Source organism: Rhinolophus sinicus, chromosome 15, assembly GCF_057876585.1.
Source record: "Rhinolophus sinicus isolate RSI-liver-muscle chromosome 15, RSI-T2T, whole genome shotgun sequence".
NCBI classification, from domain to species: Eukaryota; Metazoa; Chordata; class Mammalia; order Chiroptera; family Rhinolophidae; genus Rhinolophus; species Rhinolophus sinicus.
In genome coordinates, this window is record NC_142515.1 from 26,959,086 (window position 1) to 26,969,377 (window position 10,292).

The 10,292-nt window shown below is 42.1% G+C and overlaps 1 protein-coding gene across 2 annotated transcripts in view; it reads right to left on the minus strand.

The window, feature by feature from the left end:
- The window catches only part of DNTT (DNA nucleotidylexotransferase), a 38,441-nt gene extending 31,679 nt beyond the window's left edge, over window positions 1–6,762 (minus strand). Inside the window, exon 1 of one of the 2 annotated variants that reach the window (XM_074339305.2) lies at window positions 6,407–6,762. In XM_074339305.2, the coding sequence (XP_074195406.2) occupies window positions 6,407–6,609 (203 nt within the window). In that variant the 5' untranslated portion in view covers window positions 6,610–6,762. The remainder of the gene's footprint in view (window positions 1–6,406) is intronic. The other variant, XM_074339304.2, reaches the window with a different exon arrangement.
- Window positions 6,763–10,292: the final 3,530 nt, after the last annotated feature.

The window sequence follows — 10,292 nt, forward strand, 5'->3', positions numbered from 1 at the left end:
TAAATGGCCATCAACTGTGATTGTATGGACATCAGCTGTGGCTAGTTGGCCGTCAGCTGTAACCAGTGAGCCATTGGCCACTAATATAACTGCCGTGGCTACGCAAGCAGAAAGAGAAGAAAAATGGGGGCTAGCAAGAAGATGGTGTCTGAGCCTGCAAGCAGAGCAATGAGGGTTGACAATTGTGTGGCTCCTGTTTCCTGTGTCTCCAACCCAGTCGCCAGCGAGAATATAGTGGTATGACTCCCCTACCTATAGCTCCGTGGGTGTTCCTTTTTGGCCTCACCATATCCTGTGTTCTTGTGTGGGGAGCGGGAGCAGAGACCCCGCAGGCCTCCCTGCACGACACATGGCGCAGCGAGCAGGGTCTCCCGCACGACACCCACCCACAGCCCAAGAACTCCACTTTGAGAAAACACGGGTGTAAAGAAAGTTTTCTTTAATTGCCCCACGCGGGACGTTGGGCTCAGTTACAGCAATGTTTCCCAGCGTGGTACTCATTTCTCTGCAGGAACATGAGATGATTTTAGCAAGTACACAACTGGGCATTTAAAAAGCATACACCATATGTTTATTTATAGCTACATTTTTAGATTATGCATATCAGACGGCTTTTATGGGTTTCATGGTTTTCACATTATTCCTTAGGACAAAGCTGAATTATTTTCAACAATTCCGTTTAGGAACAAGAAAAGGAAACATTAAGTATATGATAACACATGAGGTAAAAGACATGATAAGAACCATGAATGTGGCACTCACATGTCCAGAAGGCTCTGAGTTATGGGATGAACTCACAAAGCTCAGTTCTGATTTTCTTCCCTCTGATACCTGTATCCTGACTCTTCCTGCTTTTCTTTTCCTAGTTGGTCCTGCTTCTCTAGATAATTAGGAAAACACCCCATGAAGAAAGAGACAGCCATCCTTTTTGCCTGGAGACAGACTGACCCCCGGTCTGACTCCCCCAGTCATCGTGGATGGTCACCTGCTTTTATCTTTATCTGTTTTCTTTCCCTGGAGAGGTGATTTCTGATTCTTCCCATCTGATGTAGGACTTATTTTGTAAATAATGACTTTAAATAGTAATTTACAATTAAGCTGAGCTGTTTACAGTTTAAAAACCCTCCTACTAATTTCCCTTAGAAACTGATCTCTTTCATAATCCCCGAAACAGAAAAATCGAAGCAGTTTTATCTCACACTCTTAATAGCACCATTAAAGACAGGTTTCTATTCCCAGCCCTGATAAACTTAAGACTGAGAGTCTTGCCTTGATTTCTTTGGCCCATCTTAAATGGTGTTATGAACATGTTCATTAATTTTAATTCCACAAATTTTGCACTATAAAGTAATTTGGACCAGAGCAGGGCTATAAATACATGCTCTTGAATTTATAAAAATAAAGTCATTATTATTTTGCTGATTACAAAAGTAATACTGGTGCATTGTAGAAAAATTAATTTGGTAATCCCAAGTTCCTCTAGCTGGTTTTATATTCACCAGATAAATCATTCTTTTGAGAAAATATTTTCTGAAGCCAACTATGTGTAAGAAGATTGTCAGTGGTCTGAGAGTGAGGTCTACAAGATGACACCTTTGTCCTCATGGAGTCAGAGAGGGTGAGATGAAGAACTGGATGAGATAGGAACAAAGCCAAGTGGGAGCGCCGGCCGCCAACCCCAGGCCATGGACCGCACTTGTGCTCCAGGGAGGAAATTCTCTTCTCTAGGAGGGCTTCCAGGGGTCTTAGATCTTAGATGTAGAGAGGGGTAGGGAAGAGAGGTTCAAGGCCAGGGGGAAAGAGTGAGAAAATAACGTAAAGAGCAACTAGTGACGATGTGTTTGGACATTGGACCTGGAAGGGGCCTAGAGATACATTAGTTGACCATCATGTTTTCTAGAGCAGGTACAATCTTTTGCATGTGGTGTTCAGTTTATTTTGCAGACAGTGATTTTTAATATTTTGGTTTCAGATACCACAAATTTGAAATGACAGAACATTGTCAAGGATAACCAAAATGGGACACTAGTTAAAAAAGAGTATATTTTATTTAGTAATGACTATTGCAATAGAGAAGGGGGTCCAGCATGATGGAAACTCAACTTCAAGGAGACCTTTTAAAGGCTGGCTGTGCTAAGGGAAAGGCACTGAGGGGCTTTAAGGGGGTTGGTCCACATGACCAGGCCACCAGGATTTGCTAATTGGCGTGTATGCAGAGGAGAAACAAATTTCTTGAATCTTTATGACAGGAGGCAGGGTGCAAGTTAGAGAAAGGTGTCCATTAAAGTTAGGCCTTTACCTTCCCACAGAGAATGGGAATGACAGTTCTCTCCTTGAATATTTGCTTTTCAAAGAGTCAACTCTCTGGTCCTTGAGAAGACAGTTCTGGGTGGTTGGAAGACTTACATCTCAAAGGAGGCAGAGAAAGGATTTAGAAAGGTTTCTAAAGCAACAATTCCAAGAGGGGGTTCAGGGACCCATCTGCCTACAGCTAGGTTTTGGCTGGAACAAGTAGTAAATTCTCCTGGCAGCCTTGAGCTTTCTCAAGCAGGCATTTTAAGGTGGGGTGGAGAGGTGGTTGGGGGAGGGGCAATATCCTAAGGATATGGCCCTAAGCTGCTAGTAGCTATTCTAGACTTTGATCAAGGAGAGAATTTTTATCAACATTCAGGGGAAGAAAACATGGGTTTTACTATCATGAGATTCCTTGGGACATTGGAGACAATAGCATTGGGATAATGAGTGAGGCAGAAGCCACATATCAAATATTACATAGTGAATAGATGTACAGTACAGGCAGGCAGGTTATATGTAACTAAGCCAACACAATACAAGAAGGCTGAAAGTGAAGGGCTGTGTAGGAAAATACTAATACAAAGAAGAAGAAGACTAGTACATACTTGGAAAATACATTATGGTCTCTTTTAATTCTAGGTGACAACAAAGGTACAATTCCTGACTTCCCTGGCCAATTGCAAACTTCTTGCTTTCAGGGCTCATGTCTTTTACTAATTTGTATCTCCAGAAACAGACAAATACTGTGCAGAGTGGGTACTGATGGAACCCTTTATTTATGATGCCACGATGGCATATCTTGTTTTCATCCAAGACAATGCCTTCTAAAGGTACCCTTGTAGATAAATGATGGAGGTCTAGGCAGGACGAAAGTGTCATCTGGTGGGTTTCTACTGCTTGAACAGTGGAACTCAGCAAGTGTTAAACTGCTGGGTGACATAACCCTGGAGAGCCATCCTTCCTAGCCACAGCTCTTTCTTCCTCAATATCAATGATTTAGGTCATACAGAGTAGGCTTCGCTAATGTGTTCAGAGAGGAGGGTTGATGACAGATAAAATTTTTAAAAAGCTCAAAGTACTGGAAGCAAGGATGAAACAAGAACATGACAAGTACTAGATTCTGACCCTTCTCTTGCTTGTCCTAGATAACGTGAAGATGACGAAGTTGCTCAAAAATTTAGGATGTTAGCCATGGAATAAAATTCAGCATCCTTTTCATGAATGTGCAAAAATGCCTCAAATGGCATGACTTGATACCCCCGATTTATATTGTTAAGAACCAGCTTCCTATGGCACCTTGAATAGCACATTTTTGCAATATAACATAAATATTAATGCAGCCCAATCCACATGTAAGGATACAGTACACATGTGCTGGGGAATGAAAGAGCCCCAGAAAGTTCAATGCATGCAGGTAAGCCATTTCTAAGCTGTGTGTTCAGGCCCAGGTAAAGTAAGAATCAGAGTTTTCCTCAAATTTAATCCTTCTGGCAGCCAAAGAACGTGCTAGGAACTATGGAGATTGTTGCCTATTTTCAGAACATTTTTTTTTCGTAGCTCCCCTGTCTCTGATTACTAGAAAGACAAGGTATAGTTAGCCTTCACTATTGAGAAGCATACTTTCTTTTAAACATCAGTTTTATTTATTTTCATTTTAAAAATAAATGCTTATTGTAAAAAAATTGGAAAACACAGAGCATAAAAGCAGCTAAAATCCTTCCCTACTACACCCTTCCCCCACTCCGCCAAAATAACCACTTATAACATTTTGATGGGTTTCCTTCCTGTCTTTGTTCTATTTGTTTATATCATTTGACCTAGTTCATATTATGGAGAGAGAACCCTCTCCTTAGGTTCTGTTAGAAAGATCAATGGATCCAGCTAATTAACAAGAAACCAATCACACTTTCCACTTGTATAACTTAATTTATCAGAGCACGTTGACATCCATCACCACATTAGGTGGTCACATCAGGGAGACTAGACCATTTATCTGGACACTAAGGTCAGAGAGGAGAAAGGGGATCTCACCCCACACGTGGCTGGGAAGGATCAGAGCCAGAATTGGAGGTCTCTACATTCCTTATCAAGAGATTTCCCCCTACAATGATTTCTATTGTCCTTCCCAATTAAAGTGTAGGTATCTATGTATGGAAATTCCGTTTGAGAGCTAGGACTTCTGCTTCCTGTGGTTTATTTTTGTGCCATAGAACACATTTGTAGTTAATGTGTCTACTGAGCTGCCAGCCTGGGAACTTTGCCACCATCACATGCACAGTAGCAGTTTGCTCACCATGCACCAGTTTCCTCTGTCGCCTGAGCAGCTGGGCTTGCTCCCTGGCACAGGTCTCTGGGGCACGGAGCTGCTTCTTAGGCTGTCTTGCCAAAAGAAGAAACTTGCCTCCCAACGTCTCCCCAAGTATCTGCCTCAGCCCCCATGTATGTATTTGTAGCTGTGCCTATAACTAAATGAATCAGCCCTTGCTGGAAGTATGGACGGTGCAACAGAGCTTTCTATGTAAGTGGCACCTTGACCATCTGGCTCTCACCTTTCTGCCTGGCCCTTGCCAAGTTTCTTTACTACAAAAAGCAGTTCCGTATTTTCTAAGGCTTTTAATTTCTGTTTTTTCAATTTCTTTTTCTTTCTTTTCTGATATTTGGCCTCTTTGCCTATGTCATCTTCTCCACCTCCTCCCTCCACTTCCAACATTTTATGTTACTCTGTAAAATTAAGCAGACTTAACAATTAGATGAAATCTCAGATTTCATGGAAAAGAGGATAAGCCCAAAACGATATTTTGGACTTAACATCCTAAAGGAGATAAGGGGTTAAAAGAAAAGAGGCCGAGAAAAGGCAAAGGAGACCATATGAAAAGAAGTCAGATGGGAGAGAGACCATGAGAGATTCAGGAATTTCTGAATGGGGCATTTTAAGAAAAAAATAAAAATGTTTCTGTGACATTGCCTTTTCATATGAATTATGGGTCTTGTGAAAATTATCATATCTGACTATCGCCTTTTGACATATGTCTCTTTAGCAATTTGAAGCTGACATGTCTTCATCAGGAAATGCTTGTCAGATTGACTTTTAAATATCAAAGACTGTTTTTTAAGTAAAAATTTATTTTCACATAAAATTCTTACAGTTTTTCCTGAAAAAAAAAAAAAAATGTGGTCTGTCTATTCCTTGGACCATCAAAGCCAGCCAATTGCATTAATCATCATTCTTTATTCATTGCAGGCCCCCTGGCAGTTCTGTTTGGAACTATTTAAGTCAAGGTTCTAATACCATTGGTTTCTGGATTTTGTTTTGTTTTCTCTTCCATCTATTTGAGGCCAATGAAGAGTTTATGTAACAGTTAGAAAAACAACAAGGCTAATTGCTAGGATGTAAGTGGGTTTGTGAGTGAAGCAGTGTAGGTGGCCCGAAAGGTGGCTTCAATTGCTTTATTGTCTGGATTCTCTTGAGTGAGCTTATCACTCTCAGCATGGTATCTACCATCCTTGGATGGAGCTGTCCCCGAGTCTTCAACTAGCATCCTTCTCTCTGCAAAGCCCACTCAGACTGCTAGCTCTTTGGAAAAGCAAGATCAAGGCCACACTGGGGAGCCTGTGGTGAAAGCCAGCTGCAGTCACTCATCCTAGCTTGTCAGACACTGGTCACCTCAGCACAGCCAGATGTTTAGCTTAAGAGCCAAGCAAACGAACCATCCATTTTGCTTCAAAGTAGCTGAAATTTTTTGATTGAACTCAGTGGGGTTTCGTTCAAAAATGAAATTGAGTGGTTTCAGCATTGAATTTTCTAACTTGGTTTTTGTTTATCACCTCTAGACCCCTCATCTCATAACAGTGAATAATAGTGCAAAGCAAAAAACAAACAAACAAACACAAAAATTTACCTTATCTTTTGGTGCCAATTAGTTTCTATGTAATTGTATTCAGTTCACACTCATCTTATTTCCCACAACTACTTGGCTCAAATTTGTTCTTTGATTTCAAACCTGTTCTACTGGTGGGCACATTACCTCTTCCCTAAGAAAACAGGGGTTCCTTGGGTTTCAAAGAAGCTCTTCATAAAATTGATTCACAAACCAAATCAGTGGTGTCCTACCTGAGCTCATTCTCAACCCTGAATCCTTTCCTTCGGGCCAGCTCCATGAGGAAGGCTCTGCGGGTCGTTCCCATTTTCCTCTCCAAAATATAGAGGACCAAGTCTCGGAACTTGATGTCATGAGGAGGGGAGGCCATTGAGGCACCCATCTGCCTGGGTTTCTTCTTCCGAGGGCCCATATGGGCCATTGGCATGGTATCCATGGAAAGAGGCTGCCACTGCTTCTGGCTATGCCATCAAGTGGTATCTCCAGAAGTGAGGGAGAGTCTGCCCCTCCTTCATGAAGAGCTCTGATGTCATCTCACCAGCAGACTCTGAAGCCAGGGCAAGGCTTCCTGGGCCCTGCCCTGGACAGCTTCCTACTGAAAAGTGATGGGGAATTTTTACCTCTGTTCAGCTCCTTTGTCCAATATAGAGATCATAATGGAAACAGTAATTTAACTTTTGCTTTCCTCTGCATAAACACATCAGATCTTCAGAATAAACTTGTGAGGAAGGTATATAATTGTTTATTTATTTACACATTTGTTGAGGCCCCTCTTTTCTCTATTTTTGATCCTTTTTTAACCTCCTAACTCACTTGCATTCTCTTCCTCTCATAGGCAACCATTACAATATGTTGAATATCTATAATTTGCATGGGTGTTAGGCGTTCATTGTATGTGGTTGTTTTGATTTTTTATAAATGGCATTGTTATGTTTCTCATTCTGTTGATCACTTTTTTTTTCACTTAAAACTATGTTTTCAGTTCGATCCATCTTGCTCTGTGTTCTGATCTATTGCCTCTAATTGCTCCACTGTATTTCATGGGGGCATTTTAGCTGTGTCAGTGCATTCTTATAAGTGAGGAAACCAAGGCTCAGACAGTTTACTCAAGATCACAAAATAAGGGGCAGAACCAGATCTTGAATTCATGTCTTCTGACTCCAAATGCTATGTACCTCAGTTTGTTTAGTGAACTGAGGTTGTCTGGAGAGTAGTCTATCATATAACACTAACATTGATCTTTTGGGATGGAATGGGATGATCTTTAGATGAGAATTACTGCTATAAAGAGACATTTTCATAACATTATGTGCAAAATGAAATTAATGTCTTTCATCGATGTACTTGATAGATTGCATTTGCCCAGCACCTGCGACGTGGTCAAGACAAGCCTACAAAGCTTAGCGGGCGAGTCCTCGCAGGACCACTGTCTCATCGTTACCAGCATCCCCATTTGGCTACACGACCTGCTCAAGGTCACAGAGCTAGTCAGTGGTCACCAGGAGGAAATGATTAAGCTAGAAATGGAACTCAGACTGGTCTGATTTTAAAAGCTGTGCTCTTAACCACCAAGAAGCTTTCCTTTATGTGTGTCTCCCCCAATAACAAATCTAAGCTCTGCTCATCCACGCTGACACATTATTTGAGACTTTTGCTACCTCCAAAAGTATATGAGCTCTTCTCACCACACCAGGGGAAGACTGATATGACAGCTGCCTTCAAGCATTTGCAAAGCTGTGTTGTTCAAGAGAGCAAGATAAAAAATCTGCAGGTGGAGCTAGCAGAGTAATAGGTCTTAGCTCTCTGCGAGTAAGGACTTTTCATTAAGTAGAGCTGTCTAAAAATATAGAGAGACTGCATTGTAGAGTGGGACATTACAGGTATGAAAAGTGTCCAAATAGAGTCTGGACCACTGTTGACTGAAATGTTACAGAAGAGATTCAAATATCTGGTAAGGACTTTTAATGCAGCTCTGTGATTCCAGTATGATATGCTTACTTGCTAAAGATCAAAATCTGGGGAGGAGAGTCCATTCTGACCCTCACTGTTAGGCATTTGGTTACTGAAATGCTGAAAGTTTCATATGAGAACAGTCTTAACCATAAAGTGGCCCACAGCGTGGAGCAAGCAAAAGGTTCTGGCAAGCCTCTGAGGTCGTTGTGTTCATCACAGAGTATGGCCAGAGGAAAAAAAAAAATTGTTGGGTCACCTAAATAGTAAAGGGGACGGAGAAGTAGAGATATGACTAAGAGCCAGGCTCTGACATCTGGCTGCTGTACAGATCTCATCTCCAATGTTTTGAAGCTGTGACCTTGAGCAAGTTACTTCACTTCTCCGAGCCTCAGTCTTCCCCATGTGTGAAATCAGGACTAACTAGATAACCCACGGAGCAGAGTGCGAGACACAGAGGAAGCGCTTTAAATAAGTGTCAGTTGGTAGTAATTTGGTGTTTTGTTTTTAAAGAAGTCCCAGTCTGGTCTAAAAGCAGATCTATGTGTATTATGAAACTCTTAAATCATCAAAATATTATACTAACCAATGTCTTATTTAACTTGCTTTGAATCACTGACATTGAAACGATTACCAACAAAAATTTAAAATGTGATGATGCCTGTCTGGTTATTAGACTACTGTCTCTCAGTTTCACATCTACCTTTCTCTGCTCTGTGAGGTTGGGGCTGGGCTGTGCAAACTCAGCTTCTCCTTTGTCAGCTGGCTCCACGTTAGGCTCTGTCAGTTGGGGGCGCTAGAGGGAGACTGCAAGGCCGGAGAGAGGAGGACGTGATCCTTTTGGTTTGCTAGCTGATACTGTCAGGGTCTTCTCAGTAATGGCTCTTTCCTCTGGTGGCAACAGCTGGCTCCACTCTCTAGCTTTTTATTCTTACCTTTTCCCCGTTTCGTTTCCTTTTTTGAACAACTGAGCATAGTTTTGTCACGCCCTTCTGAGGGACCAACACCAGCCAAAAACATCTCAGAGGCCTGAGTCCCAGCTCTGCAGGGATTTTCCTATGAACTCCTACAATGCCAGCAACAACAAGCAGCACCCCCTCCTCAGAGGTCTGTGTTCCAGGTCCCTGGGGACCCCCTGCTTCACACTTATGTTATTGTTACTAAACTTTTATGCTGTTTGGGCGACCATAATATGATTCTTCTGCCATCACCACTGCGCTCCACCCTACAAGTTCTCCAATGTCTCTTCAATATGAGCAAGTATAATACAGTTGTTAAAGCTCCAGACGACCTGAATTCAACACCCCAACATTTATGAGCTGTGTGACCTTGGGCAAATTACCAAACCTCTCTGTGCCTTAATTCTGTCGTGTGTGCAATGAAGGTTTTACGATTTCTATCTGATAGGTGGTTATGAGAATTAGCTGAGCACTTCGAAGAGTACTGGCCTGCAACAACGGCTCGGAAGTGTTTGTTGTTACTATAATACTGCAGCCTTCTTGTCGCCCTTCCCTCCTCTGCCCCTCCCCCATGTCCCCATACACTTGAGAGGTTTCTGTCAGAGTACTTCTCACTGGCCTTTTGCTCTCCCTAGACTCTTCCAAAAGTGGTGTCAGGCCCACTCAAGAACAGACTCAGGATCTCAGTGAGACGGGAGGGGTGTCCTGCAATGATTGGAGGGCTCCAACATGAGCTCCAGAGAACGCCGGTCTTACGAAGTGTCCCAGGCAAAACAAAAAGTTCTATAGTGAATTAAGTTTTGGGACGCCCGAGAATGTATACAATTTGTGTTAGAACCTGTTTAATTTTGTTTAGCCCAATGTATTCCCAACCTGCTTGTTATTTTTGTTTAGTTTGTTTTCTAGAACACTTACAGCACCTTGTTGAATATAATAAATATTGACGGCTACATATGCACTACGCCTGGGGGCCTGGAGTTAGACAGGTCTGGTATCTACCTGTCACTCACTAGGTGTGTGATCTTGGGACAGTCACTTAAATCTGTGGAATTCTCAGCTTCCAATTTGTAAAATAGTGATTATGGCCAACTTCATTGCATCGTAAGTGACGAGTAATATAACACGAATGTACTTGCCTGGCCCACTGTGTGTGTTTGGTCCCTCGCCTACCCTCCCCTTCGCCCTGCTCCTCCCATGTGCTGGGAGGCAA